The 22,649-nt window shown below is 41.0% G+C and overlaps 1 protein-coding gene across 1 annotated transcript in view; it reads left to right on the top strand.

The window, feature by feature from the left end:
* The window catches only part of LOC118846254 (rho guanine nucleotide exchange factor 26-like), a 127,169-nt gene that overhangs the window by 51,084 nt on the left and 53,436 nt on the right, over positions 1-22,649 (top strand). Inside the window, exon 7 of the mRNA XM_036754580.1 lies at positions 20,214-20,366. Within this exon, the coding sequence (XP_036610475.1) occupies positions 20,214-20,366 (153 nt within the window). The remainder of the gene's footprint in view (positions 1-20,213; positions 20,367-22,649) is intronic.

Genomic DNA, 22,649 nt, shown 5'->3' with positions numbered 1-22,649 from the left:
TCTGTGATGCCCATCTCTATAACAAGATGGTGTCATTTTCAAGATGCCAGTTTTTTAGCCAGTGAATATTGGGTGAAAGGAAGGAAACCAGCTGTAAAAACCATAGGGGCACCTGGAATATGAAGGTGTCTAAGGGTGATATGTTTTCTTTAGGTGCTGTATCCAAGCCAAAGCTCTGAAAGTCCCTCCCCGTAGTGAAGATAGGCTATTCGCCCCAGGACTTCTCTGCCTTGCCTTTCTGTGCTTTCTGGGCTTTAGCCTCTATATGTGAGAGCATAGACAATGCAAAACCAAACAAACCTGATAGCATTAACTATCAACTTATCTAACTACTATAAACACTATATAAAAATACTATTACGTAATAAGGCATATTATATACATATAACATTATATATAGTAACACTGTTAACTATACATTTATCTAATTAACCACAAACACAACTAACTATATATAAATATTTTTAACTATAAACTTAGCTAATTAACATCCACATACCTGCAGCTAAGCTCATGTAAGCCTTAACATGCTATGTAAACAGTCATGGAGCCACAAAGATCCAGGTTCAAATCCTGCTTCTTTCATGTGTTAGGTGGGTGACCGTGGGCAAGTGCCTTAATCTTTATGGGTTTACTCATCCCATCTGTAAAATGGGATGATGTTAGTACCAGTTCAGATGACTCACAGGTGACCTGCATGAATCCCAGTTCCAGACCTGGGATTCTTATCCATAGCCTCAGCCTCCAGCTTCAGCAGACTCTTTCCATTAGCCTACATTGCCAGCTCCAATTGCTGGTACTTAATTTACCATTATTTGGGGAAGGGAGAGGGGAACATTGGCGGTGATTTGTAGCCTGGATTTCAGATATACATTTATTTTCCATATCAGTACACCTAAGCTGTGCAAGGATTTTTGTGATCTATCTTGAAAATTGACCTTTTCAGAAAGGGTTTGTTGTTGGGAAGAGAAGTATGTGTTTTCTCAGAAACTTGGAAGCACATAAAAACCAAAATACAAAATGTCAGCGTTCTGCTTAGTGGTCCATTGGCTGGTCTCAATATCTGAGGATTGTTGGAGGTAATTTGGCCTTAAGTAGAAGCTGCAAAATTTGTTTCTGACTCAATATGCCCTCCTGGGTCATCAACTCTCATTAGACCTTGACATTATTTTAATCCTTTGTTATAATTCCCCTAATTTGTGTTACTCAACACTGAGTAATAAAGAATCCCGAAATGACATCTTTGTCTTAAAGAGGACTTTTCTTGGAACAAGTCCACTGTGGCTTGCACAAAGTAGGCATTTAATAAATATTGGCTGAATTAAATTGAAGTGTAGCTTTGTGCCCAGTTGCCAAAGAAAGCAAAACAAAGGAGTCTGTTTACCATGATACTGCTGTAATTAGGCTCTCACCCCAGGAAAAACCTGTGGGAAAGACATCACAATGACAGAATGTGAGTACTTCCCTGTGGAAGTCACTGAGGGGACGCGTTGGGCCAGGTGCAGCAGGGGCTTGTCTGTCACCTCCCCCTCCTCCCATTCTGCAGCTGCCCCAGCCTGAGCAGTAAGAGAAATTCCATGGCCAGAACTGTCCATGCAAATGACTCCATCACCTTTGCCCTCTATTAAGTATATTCACCCATTTCTTTTTTTCCTTTGGAGAATATAGTAATAGTCATACATATCAGTGTGGTTCTTTAAAAGGTCCAGGGACGGCTTACCCCAGGCACAACTGAGAAAGAAAATTGGAAGCAGGCTTCACCCTATCACCGGAGTGCCCGTGAAGGACTGTGTTAGTTCAGTGTGCATGGCCACAGTGACAGTTTGGCCCAGGACTTGGTTAGCATAGACATACAAGAAGAGCTAGGTTGGCAAAATGTTCTTGAGACTTGACAGTTCATGTTTGGCAGTTTTTGTCCATCTGGAAAAGGATGCCTAAGAAATCATATGATTATGTATTTAATAAATAATGCATGAACTATTTGACAAGAACAGACTGAACAAATCCAGAAGTCTTTTTGTTACTTCTGTAAGAGCTGAAAGATTGCTTGAGTTGGGATTGGGAAAAGAGTAACAGCTAAGGCAGAAGCATTCTTTGCAATGAGCTTTAAGCTCATGTCCAGAAACAGAAAAGCTTAGCAATGGCAAAGGACATTTCCGAAGGTTTTTAACCTTGGTCTCCTCAGTTCAAAGGATCATTGATTCAGAGCCAAAAAAGATTGCTAGGATTATCTAAACTGACACCTTCATTTTAAAGAGTAGGGCACTGAGGCACAGAAAAGTTGAGGGGGCTTGCCTGATACCACACTCACCAACTGAGCTGGAGTATGGAAAGGGTCATGGTGTGGAGGAATCTTCCAGGGGGAGAAGGCTGTATGTAGATGCACCTCAGAGAGGACAGCAGAGTCAGGATTAAGTGTCCATGAAACAGATGCTTAGAGAACAAATGAATAAAATGTTTCCAAGTTGGATGGCCCCTTAGAGGACATCCAGTCCAAGGCCCTCACAGATGAGGAGGTAAAGGGACTTGACCAGGGTCATACAATAATAAGTAGCAGAGCCTGTATTCCAGCCCGAGTCCTTGACCCCTGGAACTTTCCACCTGGGCAACTCATATAATAGGAGACTCTGGACCCCCAGGGACCAGCATAAGGACACTGGGTACTATATGAAGAGACATAGGTGGAGGAGGAAGGGGAGAGGCTTTGCAAAGGAAGATGAGGTCTTGCCTCAGGCCGGTCCCTGGCTTCCCTGGCTTTTTGCCAGTAAGGTGAGGCAAGCCTTCTTCCTTATTGCAATCAGGTTCATGAGGCCAAGAACAGCTTTGCATTTTAAAAACACCTCCATGCTCTCACTATTGGAAAGAATTGTTAAATCTGCCTTTCTGGTTGTATGGGATCCGCACTTCAGGACCTATCACTAGGCAGACCTGTAATTTTTGGCAGGTTGGGAATGTGAGTTACACTGACTAAAATCCATTTAAAAATGCAAATGCTCTTTTTATGTTGATTTTAAGAATTCTCTGTGCATTGGTGTCTTGAAACACCAGCTTTATATGACAGTGTTTGGCCTTAGGGTTACTCAGTTTCCTCCTGAGAGCTCAGAATGCTGCCATTGAACTTTGTATCATGGACTAAATAAGGAAAGAAAGCCCAGTTGTCATTGCCTGAAGGGAGGCAGCTTGGTACAGTAAGACATGTGCTGGACTTGCAGTCAGAGGACCCGGCGTCAGTTCCTCACTCTGCCTCTGTGACTTCTGACAAGTCTCCGGCTTCTCTTTGCTTCTCTGTAAAATGAGGAGACGTGGCCCGATGTAGATGGAGAACTGAATTCGGAGTCAGGAAGACCTAAGTTTGAATTCCACCTTAGGCATGCACAGGCTGTGTGACTCTAGGCAAGTGTCTTTTCGTCTCTGGGCCTCAGATCCTTGTCTATGAAATGAGGGGTTTGGACTTGTTGGCTCCTAAGGTCCCTTATAATACTAAATTTATGGGCCTATGAAAGTCATGTGAGAGAAAAGAGAGAGAAGGACGAGGAGGAGGAAGGAGAAAACCCAGCCTGAGACATTGTTACTTGCCCAGTGTGGGAAACAGCATAGGCTTAATGTGAGGGAAGCTCTAACAAGCCACTTAACCTCTGTCTGCCTCAATTTCCCCATCTATAAATTCCACTTCAGGTGGAAATGAAAGCAGGTGTACGCATAGGTCAGGAATATATTGAATGATTATTGACTGATGGAATCGGTCTTGCTTAAAGAAGGAGTGTTTAATTTCTCAGCTAGTAAATGGCTATCTCATAAAATGAGAGTGTCAGAGATTAAATACCCGTTTGTCACCCTCGACTCCCTCGCCCCACTTTTATGTGGTTATTATCCAATGAGAAAAAGGGAGGATGAGAGTACACTGCGTTCTCTAAATTAGGCTGTAAGAATTTGTAGTAAAACGTTCCAACACCAGCCTCCTTAGAATGGTGGGCACGGGCCAGGGTTAGGGGTGGGAGGAAGAGAAAGGGGAGTAAGGCAGCTAATGGTGGGTGAATAGAGAGGGCAGCGTTGGTTCAATGAGTCCCTCAGCTCTGGGCTTTGCCTCTCCACGTGAGATGGTCTCTCACCCAACAATAGCTCCAATCCAGGGAGAATTTTCTTCCAAGTTCAATGGCGATTTCCACAGCCAGGAAAAATATAAATGTTCAGGTGGGAGTGTGGACTCTGGGTTCACTGGAGTTGGAGAAAGAGGGCCTGTGTTCAAATCCCACCTTTGCTTCTTGCTAACTGTGTCTTCTTGGGTAGGTCCCTTAACTATGGGGCCGGTGTTTCCTTATTTGTAAAACTGTTCCTTTGTGCGGTGTTGTACTGGAAGAGCTCCAAGCACCATTCTAGTTTTAAATCCTTGATTTAGTGATCCTGGAACCTCAGTGCTGCACAAAGGCTATACGGGGGAACGCTGGAGCAGAGAAAGGCACAACGTTGTTGTTCATCTTGTGACCTCATGTGGGGTTCTCTTGGCAGAGATACTGGAATGGTTTGCCATTTCTCCAGCTCTGAGGACACTGAGGCAAATGGGGTGAAGTGACTTGTCCAGGGTCACACAGCTATAAGTGTCTGAATCCAGATTTGAACTCAGGAAGATAAGTCTTCCTGGCTCCAGGCGCTCTGTGCTCTATGGCCTCGCCTAGCTGCCCAAGGCACAAGGTGCAGTCTTTTTATCCTAAGTCCTTTTCTCCCTGTTCAGTGTTAGCTTGTTGCCAAAATGAGCACATGGGAAAGAATCTCTTCTGACGATATTTCAAGACCTTTTCTGTCTAAGTAACAATGCTTAAGCATCATTAATTTAATTTCTACAACTTCTCTGTTTTTCCTTAGCAAATATAAGCAAAACAAAGGCTCACAATAAAGAAGAAATGTGTCTTCTCCCAATGCAATTTCAATAAATTTCAACAAAATAACCAAGGGCTGGGATTTTAAAGGAAGCCAAAGAAGTCAGCTTCCGCAACCACAGGAACTTGAAAATGTATTTGTCTGACCTGGAGAGATTAAAAAAAAAACCCTCACCCAGACATTATTAGGGTATTTTTCAAACTCACCCCCATGTTAAGGGAATTCTTTTTGTTAACATGACCATAAAGGTGTTAAGAACAAATAGCCATTGGTTTACCTCTGCATTTTCCATTCCAAACACCACCCCACCCTACTCCCTATCAATTTTGTCACTGACTTCAGCGGTTATTTTCCCTGTCAAGCGATTTTCCATGTTATTTTTTAGCTTACACTTTTCTACATGGTCATTAACATGTGTTGGTAGACAGAGCAGCAGACTGGGAACACTGTGGTAAACCGAGTTCTCCTTGGATTTCTGCTCTGAGCTTAACGAACCTCTAGCCTAAGTTAGAGTTGAAATCTTGTATCTTCATTTGTAAAGCGTTTGCCCAGAAGAAGGAAGGCCTGGTCAAACACTGAATTCAATCTTGGAGGGCAGTCATCTTGAGGAAAAACATTCGTGATGGATTAGAAATAGGTTACCATGATATTAAAGAATGAAGGTTTTCATTCTACCCCATAATCAGCCAATGGCTGGAAGTAGGTGCATGCTGGGAGGGAAGCGGCTGTTGACTTTTTAATCAGACTCTCCCAAAATGTAGAATTGTCCCAGACATCATCGTCTTTCTCCTCAAGCCTCCTGCAACACCAGAAGGAAACATCCTTCTCTTTGCCAAGGCCAACTGTTCTAAAGCCTCGGTTTGGGTTTTTGGCTTTGGTTTTTGAACTGCTTGTTTATGTTGTCACCTCAACCTCAAACACCTGGTCAAAACTTGAGTTTCACTGCTTAAGAACATGACAACCCCATTTGCTCTCCTCCCATTAGTCTCTCCTGCAGCCAGCCCTGCCTCCCCTCACGCTCCTATCTGTTCCAGTGTTGGGTTTCCCCCGCCGATCTCTCTATTTTCTTTACTCTCTAATTGTTCAATTTCCCCTTTCTTACCTTGCCTTGTCTTTCCAACTATCTTCTCCTTCTTCTTCTCCTTCAGGCTGCCTCTACTCCCTAATCGTACTTGACTCCTTTAGATCTTTCTTAATTGATCTTGCCCCTCTTTTAACTAGACATAAGATCTGAACCAGTGTCAGAACCTTGAAATATTTTCTATTGGTCGTTTGAGTCCTATCCTATCAGGGGAAAATTAGAATATGAATGAATGCATCCAAGTGTGGTAGAAACAAAGGCTTAGGACACATATGTGTCTGTTGTGGGTGGAGGCCCTCGATTCATCCACTTTATTGTTGTGAGCAAAATTTAGAAGACTTTTTATTTGAATTCACCTTTAAACTCTTCCCATGCACATTACTCCTTCAAAGGTTCATTAGCTCCATGGCGTTTTTAACATTTTTGTAAAAATAAGAGACAATGTTGTGTGGTGGTTAGAGTGATGGACTTGGAATTATGAATCATGCCTCAGTTACTTACTAGTGGTCTGACCTTGGTTTTCAATTAACCTTTCTGATCCTCAGTTTCACCATTTTTAAAAGGAGAGGGTTGGACTCGCTGACCCCTGTAGTCCTTTGCAGCTCTGAATCTGATTATACATACACACACATATATGCATATACACACACACACACACACACACACACATATATATATATATACACACACACATTGAGAGCAGTCTATATGCATATAGGTCTAGATAGATACATGTATATATATGTATGTGTGTGTATATATATGCATATATATATATATATATATATATACACATATGTGTAAATGATCTGTTAAAAAGAGGATTGAATTAGCATGTTGCTTTTGATGGAGAAGCACTGAAGAGCTGGGGTTCTGGTCTCTTCCTTTCCCAGCACTGCCAAGCTGATAAGTCTTTCCTATATAGTGCTCTACAGTGCTTTTCACTGCTCAAAAAACAAGGGCCCCTCGTTGCATACTATCAGGGTTGAGAAAGGATTGCGGTATAATATCCATGAAATACCCTCAACTTGAACCTTTTCTCTCTGCCCGTTTTTTTGCTGTATGTCCATACATGTGTATATGCGTATGTACATAGTTATATGTATATATGAGAGGAGGCATGGTATGGTGGCTACCGGACTGACCTTGGAGCCAGAATGATGAGGATTCAACTGTTGTTGCTGACACTTACTAGGTCTGTGAACACGGCCAGATCACTTAACCTCTCCGTGTTTCTGGCAGCAGCATCTCTCTTAAACTAAGTGGTAGCCAAGCTGCTGAGCTGCCTCAGTGGAGCAAACTTCCTTGCTGGGAGTTCTCACCCTGTCAAAGTGGTCCATCTGGATGCAGAAGTCTGCTGGAAAATGGTTAACAACGAATTCTCCAGAAATACAGGACACACTTTTAAGTCTAATCTGTATTTTTAGCATTAGTAACTCCATCACTTTCTTCAGTCTAGAAAATCCAGAAAACAATAAGTCGAGTCCTGGTTTGTAGCATTGGCTAATTTCTGAAGTATAAATGCTTAGGCTGAAAATCAAACAATTGAGTCATTGCAGGCTGGCTTCAACACCCCTTGTGTGAATCCCTCTCAACCCCCTACTCCTCCGAAAGTATATGTGTGCCAACAAATTCTGACTCCAAAACATCTGAGAGGAAAATAACTTCTCATTGAAACCATCTAAACATGTTTATGGTAAGTATCAGCATAGGAGGAGAAGACCACCAAAATGGTCCTTTTTTTAAAAGTGAGTTTGCAGCTGCCATAATATTCACCCTCCCAGTTGCCTGGACATAGCTGCTTCCCAGAGGCCTCCTTGTTTCTTCTCTTTTCTTTCTAACACTCTTGACATTCTCAATAGCCACAGCATTAAAAAAAAAAAAAAATTGAAGCCAAAATGGAGAATGAAAAGGGTTGGGCTGGGGGGTTAGGGTGGGTAGGAAGCCAATAAATTTTTGTTGCGTTTTGGGTGCTGTGAATTATAGGTACGAAATAGCAATTAAATATATATACATATATATTTTTTTTGTGCAAACCTGTTTCACGTTAGCCTTCCTCCACTGGCTTGAAAGAAATGGATGCCATTCTTTAGTGCCAATGTAACTACTTAAAAAAAAATAGCATCAACCCGTGGTAGACTGGAACTCATTTTGGTAGAGTACAGAATGTCCCTTTCTTTGGTGTTCTCATAGGAAAGTATTTTCCCCCTGAGTGGCACATAGTTTTTGGGTGCTTATCTGAAATATTCCTTTGTTTATTAAAGATATAATTTATCCTATAATAGCAATGAAGCCATTTGAAACTAGCTGGCCCAGCTCAATGCTTCTTACCAAAGTGAACGTACGTGACCTGCTCTGGCAGGCATCCATAACCACTTGCATTGGCAGTTCATTTGAGTGAGGAAGAAATCCAAAAATGGTCTAGCTTTGCTTTAGACAGACCGGTATTAGTGAAGGAGAAATTCTGTGACATGGGGGAGGCGGGGCTGCTCTTGGAAAAGGTGCAGCTTGGACTGGTTCTGCCAAGTGTTGATTATAACCAGAGCTCTGATTCTCTCATTGTGGAAGCTGAGCTCTGGGCTCACAATCTGCCGTCGGGAGGGCAAGGGCAGGGCTGGCCCAACTGGTTCTGCAGACAAGGCGGCTGGCACCGCCCCTGCGTGGAACATGGCTGGCTAATGTGACAGGGGGTGCGTTCTCTCTTTCCATATCCTCAAAGCCTGGCTTAATACAGCATGGAGCATGCAGTAGGGCCTCCATCAATGCTTGGGAACCATTTGGTATGTCAGAATCGACAACTATATAACAGTTCTTAGACTGGGGTGGCAGAATAAAGTCTGGGTTCACATACTAGGATGCTTATTATGGTTGCAACCTTAGAATATAGGTAATATATAGATGGGAGAGGGGATAGAGCACGGGGCTTAGAATCAGGAATTCAAATCTAGCCTCGTGACCCTGGGCAAGTCACTTAACCCTGCTTGCCTCAGTTTCCTCATCTATACACAACTCCATCTATATACAACTCCAGTGTCTTTGCCAAGAAAACCTCGTACGGGGTCACAAAGAGTCGGACACGACTGAACGACGGAACAGCAGCGGTGTGGAAAAGTGAGTCGATTCCTGGAAAACCTGGCTTCCAATCTTGCCTTGGATGTTCCCTGGTTGTGAGGCCCTGAAAAAGTTACTAACTCCCCTGAAACCTCCCTCAGTTTACTCCTCTGTGAAGCAAAGATAACAGTAGCACCTGCCTCCTAGGGTTGTTATGAAAATTAAATAAACCATCATAATTATCACTAGCATTTCTATAGTGCCTACTGTGTGCCAGGCACTGTGCTAAGTGCTAACCAACGTGATCTCCTTTGATCATACTCACTGCGTGAGATAGCCTCAGACGTGCATGATAACCTCTCTTTGATAGCTCTCCAGTGGCCTTGACCTATCCACCAGCATGGATGCCATCTCACCTCATCCTTTGCTAGTCTTGGTCATATCCTTCCATGCTTTCTCCATAGAAGAACCTCTCCACATGCCAGAGGCCATCCTGTGGGTCTTGCAGGACTTTCTGGATATCAGAGCAGCATGTGGGCTGCCCTCCCTTATGCTTAGTAATTGTGTGAACCTGGACAAGTCATTTACCTATTCTCAGCCTCAGTTTCCCAATCTGTAAAATGGAGAAGACAATTACACCTACCTCACTTGATGAAAATATGAGAAACATTTACAAATGATTCTCTGCAGCAAACATCTTATCAATCACACAGTTCATTGAAAGACATAGACAATACTAAATACCACTGTTGAATGCATAACAAAACCTTTTATTTATTCTAACAAAACATGGTCTTAAAAGCTCTTCTCCACCAATGCATTCCTCTAAACAATGCCTACTATGCCTATGGTAGGATCATGTGATATTCCTTAAGAAATAAAACTACAGTGGTAACTTTGTTTAGTGATCTTCTGACTATCAGCAAAGTGAGGGAGACACTTGTTTTCTTTACCATCATGGACGATGATGACCTGGGCAAAGTCCCAATGGAAGATGAAGTACCCAGAGCTGGTGAGATTGTCCAGGTATCCTATATTTGGGAAAGACATTATATTGAAAGCATTATGAAATCCTAGAAAAATAAAGAGCCTCTTCAATGAAAATGATGCTTCACAGGAGACTGGCCCAATATTCCACCCAAGAAAAGCTAAATAGACACAGAATGACAAACAGTCATTTTCCAAAAACAGACCTTATCACTTAAAAATTTAATGTTACTTTTCTGCTTAAAATCAAGCCAGTTTCCCATGCTTCTTAAAGCCCAAGATCCTTCTCTAAAAACACTTTCATGGTGGGATCTTGATGATTACATGCTCCTGGTGAGCCTTGCTATTTTCTTTAACTCTTCTTCAAAAGCCCTTATTTTCTTGAGCTATTTGCTTTAAATAGGTTTAATTTACTTGCTAAAATCATCTTGGCCTTCTTCCTCTTTTCTGGTCCAAGTTTTAGTCTTTTTGTTGGCGCTCAGGCTGAGTGAGGTCAGACCTTCTGGATGGCTATCCTCTGTGAAACAGCAGTGGAGGAGGAAGCTGCCTGAGGCCAGGAAGCCCATTTTTTTGGTAAGCACACAGAACACACAGTAAACAGGGGAGCTAGGTGGTGCCCTAGTGCCTAGACAGCACAGGCATGGAGTCAGGAAGACTCATCTTCCTGAGTTCAAATGTGGCTGATGCTTACTAGCTGTGTGACCCTGGGCAAGTCACTCAACATGTTTGCCTTAGTTCTTCATCTATAAAACAAGCTGGAGAAGGAAATAGCAAACCACTGTAGTACCTTTGCTGAGAAAACCTCAAATAGGTCACAAATAGTTGGGCATGGCTGAACAAGAATATATACTCACTGGATCAGAATTTTTTCTTTTCTTCTCTCTCTCCCTCTCTCTGTCTCTCTCTCTGTCTCTCTCTCTCTCTCTCTCTCTCTCTCTCTCTCTCTCCCCCCTCCCTCCTCTCTCTCTGTGTCTCTGTCTCTGTCTCTCTCTCTCTGATTGACTAATTGAAGCTGTTTGTTCTCTTGCCAAAGTAGAATTCACTGTCCCTCCCCGCCAATCAATCAATCAGTCATTCTTTGTACACCTCATATGTGCCAGGCAATGTGTCAGGGGTAGTATTGGGTTATGACCAGACATGAAATTGTTTAGGAATTCCTTTTGGATATTGGTTGGAAAATTCATTTCTGAAATAACTGTGAATTACATAATCAGCAGATTCCCTGAGCAGGTATGATGATACTGGTACATTTGCAGATCAGCTGGAGTTGAACTTTAAAAAAAAAAAATTCTGTAAGAGAATGTCTTATCTATGCAAAGTTTATAGTTAATTGCTTAGAGAAACATGGAGACTGTTACAGCTTGGTTTTCTTTCTGTCAAAGGGGAGCAATCTAATGAAGGACAGACACTGAGTAATTTGCATATTTGATTCTAAGACTTGAATATAATAACAGATTTTTAATTTGCTAGTTTACTCCTAAGGTTTTTATATGTCTGGGCTAATTTTAAGATAATTATAGCCTTGAGTGACCATGCCTAATCAGACCTGTAGAAAGTCCAGATGCAATATGGTACTGGGAAAAGACACCAGATTCAGTCATAGGATCATAGACCCATTTAATCCATTGTGAGCATTTATTAGGCACCAATTATGAATCAGACACTAGGTTAAGCACTGGGGACAAAAGTAAAACAGACCCTGTGCTCAGGGAGTGTTCCTTCTCTCTAGACAACATATACACATAATTATATGCAAAATAAATGTTAAGTCATTTTGTCAAGGGGGAAAAATCAGGAAAGGCTTTCTGTAGGCGTTGGTGTCTCTTAAAAAGATTTGTTTCCTTTATTCAAGAGTAGGAAACAAGCTAAAAGAAAGCCCAAACCTGTCTATTCTTCAGTTGTCCTTCGCGGAAAAGGCTAAAATGCTTGGCTCAGAGTATATCCGTGTTTAAATAATCATGGATTCACGGACCTATGTATCTTGAGGTGGAATCCTAAAATCAGAGGTTGAGAGTTGGAAGGAATTTTAGAGGTCATTGAGACCAACGCCCTTATTTCACTGCTGAGGAAACTGAGACTCGGAAATGTAAGTGAGTTTCCCAGGGTCACTTTGCTACTTCTAATATGGAATTAGAAGAAGACTTGGTCTTGGGGAGTAGAATGATTTTCTAGGGCCCAAGAACAAATTTAATATCAAAGGTTCAAAGCCTGAGCAGTTAGAGAACTTGGATGTCATCTACTTCAACCTTTTCCTTTTATAGATGGGAAAAAGGCCCAGAAAGAGAAGATAGTCTTACGTGGCGTGGGTAATTTGACTTGCTTAAGGCTGTTTAGAGCCTGAGTAGTGGAGCATAGCTAATTACCTGGGATTGAATTTCTGTCTTATCGCTATTTCATGCCTGCAGGTATTGCATTCTCTTTTTATTAAATAGGTAGTTGAAAATTGACTGTAAATATGTTGTTAAGTCCATTGGTAGCCAGGTAGGTGGTGCAGTGGATAGGACGCTGGGTCTGGAGTCAGGAAGATTCTTCTTCCTGAACTCAAATCTGTCTCAGACTCTTATTGGCTATGTGACCCTGGGCAAGTCATTCAACCTTGTTTGCCTCGGCTTCCCCATCTGTAAAATGAGCTGGAGAAGGAAATGGCAAACTGCTCCAGTATCCCTGCCAAGAAAGCCCCAGACGGGGTCATGAAGAGTCGGACATGACTGAAATGACTCATCGACAAGTCTGTGTATCATTAGTACAGGATCAGATGAGACCAAAGCATTATGACTGGAAAGGCCCTGAGCAATCACTGATCTATCTCATCAAATCCCCTCATCCCCAGAGATGAGGAAACTGAGACCCAGACGAGGGATTGTCAGAATAGAATCAAAACTTAAATCCAGTTCCTCCAACTCCAAATTCAGGGCTCTTTCCACTGCAGTGGAATTATTTGGTCAAATAAACTCAAATACCAGATAACTTCATGTTAGCCTCTGAAGGCATTTTATTGGTTTAAAGTGAATTTGTCGTGATGGAAAGGTATAGATAGATAGATAGATAGATAGATAGATAGATAGATGGAAAGGCTGGGTAGATAGATTGATAGATGAATGGGTGGATAGATGGATAGATAGGTAGATAGATAGATAGATAGATAGATAGATAGATAGATAGATAGATAGATAGATGGAAAGGATGGGTGGATAGATTGATAGATGATGGGTGGATAGTTGGATTAATAGATAGATTGGTGGATGGGTAGATAGATAGTTGGATGGATAGAAAGGATGGGTGAAAAGATTGATTGATAGATGAATGGGTGTATAGATAGATACACAGACAGACACACAGATAGATGGATAGATAGATAGATAGATAGATAGATAGATAGATAGATAAAGTAGGTAGGTAAAGTAGGTAGGTAAGTAGGTAAGTAATAAAATAATAAAATGACCATTTATTAAATACTTACTATTTGCCAGGCACTGTGCTGGAGATACAAATATAAGCAAATAGCGGAGATTCAGATGCAAGCAAGAAAGTTCTTGCCTTCCATGAACTTACATTCTAAAGGGGAAGACAACACATTAAAGGGAGCGGAGAGGGAGACAGGGCTACTCGGACTGTGGTATGGCTTAGAGCTGGTGGCTAGGAAGGGAGGAGGAGGCCGTGGTGTTCTAGAACCATCTTGTCCCAGCTTGCCAGCAGAATGTTAAATTTTCATGAACATTTACACCTTGGAAATCTCTAAATGCTGCAAATCAAGGCTGATTTGTTGTTTTGTTGATTATTTAGATGTAAGAAGATGATGGAGAAAAAGTTAATAATGTGGACTGAACTTAAAAATATGCCCTGCAATGCATTTTTTTTCCCCTGGAGAGCTAGTTGTTAACATTTACCAGCACACTACTGGGCGGAGGTCTATCGATGGGCAGTATGAGGGGTTCACCTATCAGAGCTCAGGGTGGTTGGGAGGTAGGGGAGTCCAAGATTTCTGTGGGGAGGAAGTGAGGATAATTACGACTTCTAGTTTTGAGGTGGTCATCATTTTTTGAGGGAATTTCCAATAGCCCTTTTATAAAATATAATATTTATTTTAGTTTATTTTTAATTTCTGGAATAAAGCAAGCATTTCCATAACACAATACAATAAAAAAGATGATTGTACATGAAACTGCAAATTCACTATGAATAACTAGCTATTCTGTTCAAACATACAACAAAACTATCAGGTAAATTTATTTTTTTCTTCCCCCCCCCCCACCACCACCCAGAAATCGCTACCATTAGACACAAATAGGTACAGATGTAAGGTTATTCAATACATACTTCTATTTATCAGTTCTTTCTCTGGATGTAGTTTCTTCATATGTCACTTACAATTTGTTCCATAACATTATAATAAAAAAGATGATAGCACATGAAACTACAAATCTACTATGCACAACTTAATATTTTAAATATGCCACAAAATTATCATGTAAATTCTTTTTTTTCTTCCCAGATATAATATTTCTTATGGCATGGAGGTAAAGGGGCAGGGGGTGATGGTGAGAGTTAGATTGAAACAGACCTGTTGGATGCTTTGGACAGGGATATGTAGACTATGTATATATATTTCTTCTAAATAAATGTCACTAATAATGTGATTTTACAGAAAGTAAAATTTTACTTTTTACCTAGAATTTATCTTTAATCATTCTAAGGTATAAAAATTAGAGTTTTCTGATGTGCTCAATTAGGAAAATTAGTCTAGAAATTTTATTTTTAAAAATTTCCTTGGGAAGCTTGTTTTAGCGCTCTTCTAGAAAAGCAACTGTGTTTTGTTTGTTTTCAAAGAAAGATTCTTCAATGTAGCCTAAGTGGAGAGGATGTTGCATCTGAGTTGTACAAGCTCCTAATGACAAAGTAAACAAGGAATCTCTTAAACGCTCTCCAAAGCCCTATACAGGTGCCTTTTGAGGTCTCGTTAATGGGAGGAAAATGAAAATGAGGCTGCAGAGATGAAGTAGAGATGGTGGTGGTGGTGTTTTTTCTGTTTTGGTAGAGGAAGACATAAAACTGCTAACCCCTCCCCCCCGCCACAATAATATTCTGGTATTCTGATTCAAACTATTAGGCATAAATTATATATAAAGTGAGAAGTGAATTAACCAATCAATCAATGTTTATTAAGACTTTCTGAGTGTTGGGAGCTCATACATGGTGCACAAAGACAAAAAAAAAATCAAATTTCCGGCCTTCAAAAAGCTTACAGTCTATTGGAGGAGACAACAGAAGATCTATATTTGTACACCTAGAAGCATATGCCAGATAACTAGCTGCAAGAGTTCCTGATTTTATCAGTGTGGGCCCTGACCCACATTACAAATCCCCCACCCCTTTGCACTATACAGTGCTTTCCATTCAATTCAATGGTGTTTGTTAAATGTCTGCTACATGCAAGGCACAGTGTTTAGGTGCTGGGGATACTAAGACCAGAAACAAAGCAGTCCCTCCTAAACTGGTCTCATTGACCTATTATCAGAGTGTGGAGCCCTGAGGCCAATCCAGTGATGATGCTCTTGGAAGTTTGCTAGGCTGGTTCTCAGACGATAAACATGGTGTCCATTAGCACACCGGTGTCATTGTTCTCTACAGAATGGTAGGACCCATCAGAGCTTGAGCTTCTCTGGCCAAATCTTTGAGACCTGGAGGCTCCCTTCTTGCCCCATGGTATTGGAGGTTCTTGGAGATTGGACTATCAAGGGAATACAGTAAGGAATTTGTAGCCACTAGGGCAGGAAATCCAACAGGCTACCATAAGAGTGATTGTTTGTTGCTCCTACATAGATTTGTTTTATGAAGTTTTAAGGCCCTATCCTTTATGGGTGGAGAATCATCTGCTGGTTATTGGTTGGTTGTTGAGTTTGGGTTTTGGGGGGTTTTTTTTGCTTATTTGTTTTTCCAAAAAGCCAAAGGCTTTTACAAATTAACTTAGATTTTATCTGCAGGCCCCTACTTCTTCAAGTGAGTGGATAATAGACTCTGGACTAAATCTCCACCATTCCTGGTTTCCAAAATAATAATACTTCCTCTTGCCAGCAGTACTCTTTCTGTCATCATACAGAACATGTGATAATATGAATTTGTTGATGTGTCTAGAGTCTTTCAGCATCAAGATTTTTTTTTCACTGCAGTGTTTCAAATGAAGTAGAATAGGATTGGTTTGGTTTATATTTTAATTACATAAGTAGCGGAAAATATTTATTTCATTGATGCTTGATTTCTATTTCATACTCTGGCAAACTTTTTGTACTAGTAAATGAAATTTCCTTTTACAAAAAGAAAAGCCAAGTTACTGTTGTTTTTGGTGTGGTAGCTGCATTCTTTCTGGTTATTGGTAGTGAGCTAGAGACAAGTACTTAAAATTCCTTTAGCAGGAGAGCTTGGCCACTAAGATATGTATTTGTAATATTCATAACTGAAAATTTTACATATAAAAAGAGTTGATGACTAAATAATTATCTCCTATTTCATTCCTCTAAGGGTTTATCTTTAAAACCACATGAAGCTTAATAATAACGTTTATAGCTATTCTGCATATGTCTGAAAACCAAAAGAATCAAAATTAGTTTGTTCCTTGGAATCATGAAGCACTTACTATTTAAGAGATATATAAAGATATGGAATTGCCCATGGCAACAAGGAAGACAGCAGGAGGCCTGTGGTGCCTTGTTAGGAAGCAGGGGCTGGGGCTTCCATTTGGTGGCTAATGGAAAGCCAAGCCTAGGGCAATGACATCCTCACACCAGCAAAGAATATATATTTAGAAGAGAACTGTTACATCTTTTCCACTGGTACTACATGGGTCTTTTCTGGTTTACGTTCATAAAACCATATTTTCTCTTTACTGTGTAAATAAAAAGACATCAACACAGAGTAGTTCTAGGGTAATCTCTAGGAAAGGATTTTCTAGTCACCTCCAATCTTCCAATGCAACTTTCAATCTCTTGCCTCACATCACCTGTAAATATCCTCCCTAGCACCAGCGAACAGTAACTGCATATATAGTCAAGCACACTTATTGTGTGCCAGGCATTTTGCTAGGCCCTAGGGATACAAAGATGTCATTGAAACAGTCCCTGCCTTTAAGGAGCTTACATTTAGGGGGAGATATTATATTCATGTATCAATAATATGTACAAAATCTGTAAATAAATGCAAGGTAATTTGGGGGAAGAAGACACCAACAGCAGGTTCAGATAGAAGATGGCATTTGAGCTAAGCTTTGTAGGAAATTAAGTTTTCTAAGAGCTTAAGGTGAGGAAGAAATGCATTCCAGGTATGAGTGACAGCTTCTACAAAAGGAAGCAGTCAAGAGATGGAAATGTCATGCATGAGTAAAAGCAAGAAGGAACCACTGCTTCTGTCTGCCTCTGTTCTTGCTCCCATGACTATTGTTTAGCAGAGGGAGTAGGAGAGTGTTGATACATGTGGGAGTGGGAGAGAGACATGGTTTGGGAGTAGACAGAGGTGTGGAGAAAACCAGAAGCAAACAAGGGTTGACTTTGTATGGACAGCCCTGAAGTGTTAAGCATTGGGTTTGTAGTTTAGAGCAAGAAGACTAGAGTTGAAAAATAGATGACATGTTTGACTTTTTTTTAAATCAAGGGCTAAATCTTTTGTGCATTGACTGGTACCCTATGTCTGACCATGTAGACCATCAGTAGTGGAAAGGATCTTTGAAACAGGCTGGTAGAGCAAGCTGATGGGAGCTCGGGAATGACCAGATGTCTCTTTCTGACTGAAGGTCAACCTTGAGTGTGAGGAACCCTTTGATTTGATAACCTGACCTTTAAATGACTACCACCACAAACAAACTCCACCTGGCCTTCAAGCCAAAGATGGCTGGAAGGGTAAAGGCATACCATTGGGTTGAGATCAGCGTCCATCACTTTGGATGATACAATCTTGAAAATGGAGACAAATTCTAGTGTTATGCCCATTCTAAAGAGTCCTGGTAGGCTGCCATGATTATTTAGAAAAGAAGCCAGCAAACTATGGTCTATGGGCCAAAGCTAAGAAAGTTTTTTTTACAATTTAATATTTTATTTATTTTTAATACTTTGTTTAAAAATGTAAAGACCATTCTTAGCTTCTAAGCTATCCAGAAACAAGTAGCAGACTGGATTTAACCTACAGGCCATCATCTGCCAACCCCTGATAGAGTTTTGATAGGAAAAATAAAAATCACTCCAAGGATTATGGATTCACCATCAATGGCAATTATGCGTGAATCATGGCACTGTGCTAGGTCATTGGAAGTTACAAAGCTTCACATACTCCCAGTCTTCCAAAACCTCACAGTAGAAGAGAGGGAGTGATAAACATCCATAATGATAGAAGCACAGGTATTGACATTTAGTCAATCAGCAAACATTTATTAATCACATACCATATGCCATGCACTCCACTAAGTTCTGAAGATGTAAAAAGAGGCAAAAGATACCCCCTGCTCTCAAGGAAATTACACTCTAATGGGGAAGATAACATGCAAACAAATATCTACAAACTATATAGATAATAAGCAGAGAACGATTAACGGAGGGAAAGCACTGGAACTAAGAGCAGTTGGGGAAGGCTTCCTGGAGAAGGTGGGATTTTGGTTGGGACTTAAAGGAAGCCAGGGAGGAGGGAGGGCACTAGTCAGAGTGGAGAAGGGAGAGTTTTCCAGGCAGGGGGACAGCCAGAGAAAATGCCCATAGCTGAGAGATGGAGAGTCTTGTTTGTGGGACGGCCAGGATGCCAGTGTCACTGAAGAGAAGAGCACATGCTGTGTAGGAGCGTATGAGGGGCTTTGAATGCCAAGCTGAGCTTTTTGTATTTGGTCCGGGAGGCTATATGTATCATTATCATAAGGTACATAAGGGTAACTAACCCAATTGATAAATACGATTTCTTATACATAATGAAATTGGTTCTGTTCCTATGTGTATGTGCCATAATGAGAGGCAGGCTGGCCTACTGTTCAGAGATTCCCTCCATCTTCCTTCTCTGTGTCTTTGTGGTGGACTTCCTCCAAGCCTGGCATGCTCTTCTTTCTCATTTTTTACCTTTTACCTTCCCTGAGTTCCCTTCGTTTCTCCTGAAAACTCCCCTTGAAGTTTTATTCAAGACTTAGGTCGAACACCACCTACTATAGCAGGTCTGTTGCAGAACCTCCGCAGCTGCTAGTGCCTTCCCCTCTGAGATCACTTTCCATCTGCTCTATATGTGTCTTGTATGCATGAGATTTATTTCCACATTCATCTCTTTTTACATCAGAAAGTGAACTCCTTGATGACAGGGATCCTTTTTGCCTTTCTCTGTGCGATGCTCCGAATTTAGCATTGTCCTGGACACACAGTAAACACTTAGGTATTTATTGGCTGACTAGAGAATCAGCCCGGCCATCAGGTCGACCTGCATTCAAGACCTGCCCTTGATACCTCCTGGCTGTGTGATCCTAGCCTGTCCGTTTAGCTCTCAATACCCTGAGCAATTCTCTAAGCCTCAGTTTTGGGACAGATGCCCACGTTCCATTGCCAAGAAGGGAGAGAGGTAGACTTTCTCACCTCTTGTTCTGGACTAAGCTTGGCTGTTTTAATTACACAATATTCAGTTTGTTTCTTTTGTTCTTTCCATTTGCATGTCTTTGGGTATTTTATTTTGTATATAAGCTTTTGCTTTGTGTATATTATTTTCCTGGTTCTACTTCCATCACTCAGCATCAGTTTATACTAATTTTCTCATGCGTTTTTCTCTGAATTCTTCATATTCATAATTTCTTAAAACACCATAATATTCTGTTATATTCATGCACCAGAGTTAGCTTAGCCTTAGTCAAGGACACCTACATTTTTCTAATTATTTTCTACCACAGTGAACAGGGCTGCTAGGAATACTTTTGATGCATATGGTGGTGCCTCCTCTGTCCTTGACTTCCTCACAATATAGGCCTAGAATTGGTAATTCATTTTTGACATTGCCCTAAATTCTGTATTTTTTAATGCTAGTCAGAAGTCCCATATTGTCTGTTGACTCACCTTTCAGAAACTCTCCATGCTTTCCCAGTCCTATAGATTTCTTTTGTCAAATACACCCAAGATATCATAAGAAGAAACTTTCAGTTTCTATAAAAAGCATATTATCATTTCTCAAATATACCAAGTAAAACAAAGTAAAATGTAAATGCTTTTATTTTTCACAGATTCTTTAAGGAATTAGAAGAAAGACACCAAAATAATATCTTCCTAGATGATATAAGTGACATTGTAGAGAAACATACAACATCCACATTTGATCCATATATAAAATACTGTACAAATGAAGTCTACCAGCAACGGACTCTACAAAAATTAATGTAAGTAACGTTTGTTGTATTTGCAAAACAGTGATCTCGTTTTAAAAGTCTAAAGTGAGTGAGGGGAACTACACTGGTTTTAGAATTGTCTATTTTGGAATCCACCTCTTGGTGTGAAACATGAATGAATAGATGAATGGAAAATCATTGATTAAATCCTGATTATGTGCCAAAGGCTGTGCTAACTAAAGGGGATACAGTACCAAAAGCGAAAACAGTCCATGATCTAGGAGTTTATATTCTCCTGGGGGAGATAAAGCACAGTGACCGAACGAGGCACTTTTGTCTGAAAAGCCATAGGAATGGGAAGTGGGGCTTTGGGGGAGTAAAGTAGCACACCCCATCCAGGAACAATGAAGTCGATTAGGTCATGGTTCATGGTCCCAGAACTTGGGGGAACAGGGTAGAAGAAAAGGTATTCCCATGAGGACAAAGGAGGGGGAGATGGCCAGAGTCAAAAATAAGGGGAAACTTAGCTGGAACTCTTCCTTGATATCTTGGTTTGAGGTGAGCATGAATCTAGATTAGGAGTTTCTCTAGAGCAGGAAGGTAGTTGTGAGATGACAAGAGAGTAAGGAGAAGGTGTCCCAGTAGGAGATCTAGAGAGGAAGGAGCATAGCTTCTAATAATATATTATGGAATCACAGAGAGGAGGACATCCTGGAAATCATTCAGTCTGCTCCACTCATTCTGCAACTGAAAAATGAAGACCACAAGAGTGGAACAAAACAATTCTGACTAGTACTAGGCAGGATGACACCCCTGATGTTCTGACTCCTGGTCCCCCGTTCCTTCTGCTGTGGGACCTCGAGGGCCATGTAGTTTAATCCATCCTTTCTACACCTTTTGGATGAGTTGTCATGCAGTCTGCTCTGGTAAGGGGGAGCCCATTCATTACCTCTCAAGGCTTCCAGTGCATTTTTAGATGGCTCTAATTTTCACAATTCCTTATTATAGGCTAATAGATTAGAGCTGGCAGGGCTCTTAAGAGATCACTAAGGCCAACCCCCTCATTTTACAGCTAAGGAAATCCAAATCCAGATACTCTAAATGACTTGCCCAATGTCACACAAAGGCAAATGGCCAGTCAGAATTTGAATTCAGAGCTCTGACCCCCATATTTTTTTTTATTCCATCATACTGCTTCTCTCCTATACCTGTTGCTTTAGGGGCAAGAAGAATATATCAATCACCTAATAGATTATATTCAACTGCATGGGCTTAGGGGAAGTATTGTTTCAATTCAGTTGACTTGAATGGGAGGCAACGGGGGAAAATGAAACACTTCTTGATTTTCAAAAAACTCTGTTATCCCGAGGAAGTGCTGCATACGATTCAGTTGTGCATTCGTGCACGTGTAAACAGATGACTCCCCCTAGCCCAGCTAATGAGAGCTCTGGCTTTGCCCTCCCTCCTGGTCTCCCTCGTCATTCTTTAGCAAAGGTTTTTATCATGTTATTCTCAGGGGCCTGGTGATGATTGCACAAGGAAACGTTGCCACACTTTGGCTTCTGTCCCTTGACTTGAATCTCAGATGCGCATGCCTCCAGCCCCATTTTTGGGAGAGTGCTACCAGGACTAATCTGTCGGCATGCTCTCTCCCAGGATCCTGGGCATTTGATTCCCACAGCACAGGGTTCTGGCAAGCTTCCATGCAGACCAGGTGTGTGCGGTGGGTGGGTATGAGGATTATCTTGCAGGGGCCCTACATGGAGATAAAGGAGCCCCTTTTGGTAGGGAGGGCTGGCTGTGGCCCTTCGTATGCAGGAAGCTGTCCTTGGGGAGGGGGAGGGCTGGAATCAGCCCCAAACCACCACCATACTCAAAGAAGGAGATTTCTCCCAAAATCATTGCAAAGTTCTGCATGGAAAATCAATTGCTATGCTTCCTGACCTTAATTCTAATGACTTGTCTAAATGCCGCTCCCCTCTCCTAACCCTCCCCCCACCATGTCTCATTGAAGCTAGTACAAAAGAGAGAGCTTAAAATCTCATAGAAATATTGGAAATTTGAGGAAAAATTGGATATTTTTTTTATGTGTCAGAGCAAGCTTTTAAACCCAGGCCTCTGGACTACAAGTCCTTCTTTCATTATGATAACATGTCTCTTTTCCTCTGCTGAATATGGTTTATATTTTTGAATCCTTTTAAAAAAATTAAAAATAGTTGATGCTTCATCCAATAAAGTAAAAATGATTTTTTTTAATCCCATAGTTAGAGTTTTTTGTTTCTTTGTATAAATGCATTATTCCAGCTCAAAGCAGATCAAACAAAATGAAGTTTT

Source organism: Trichosurus vulpecula, chromosome 4 (assembly GCF_011100635.1).
Source record: "Trichosurus vulpecula isolate mTriVul1 chromosome 4, mTriVul1.pri, whole genome shotgun sequence".
In the NCBI taxonomy this organism is placed as follows: Eukaryota; Metazoa; Chordata; class Mammalia; order Diprotodontia; family Phalangeridae; genus Trichosurus; species Trichosurus vulpecula.
The sequence above is the reverse complement of the archived record's forward strand: the minus strand, read 5'-3'. Positions and strand labels throughout refer to the sequence as shown.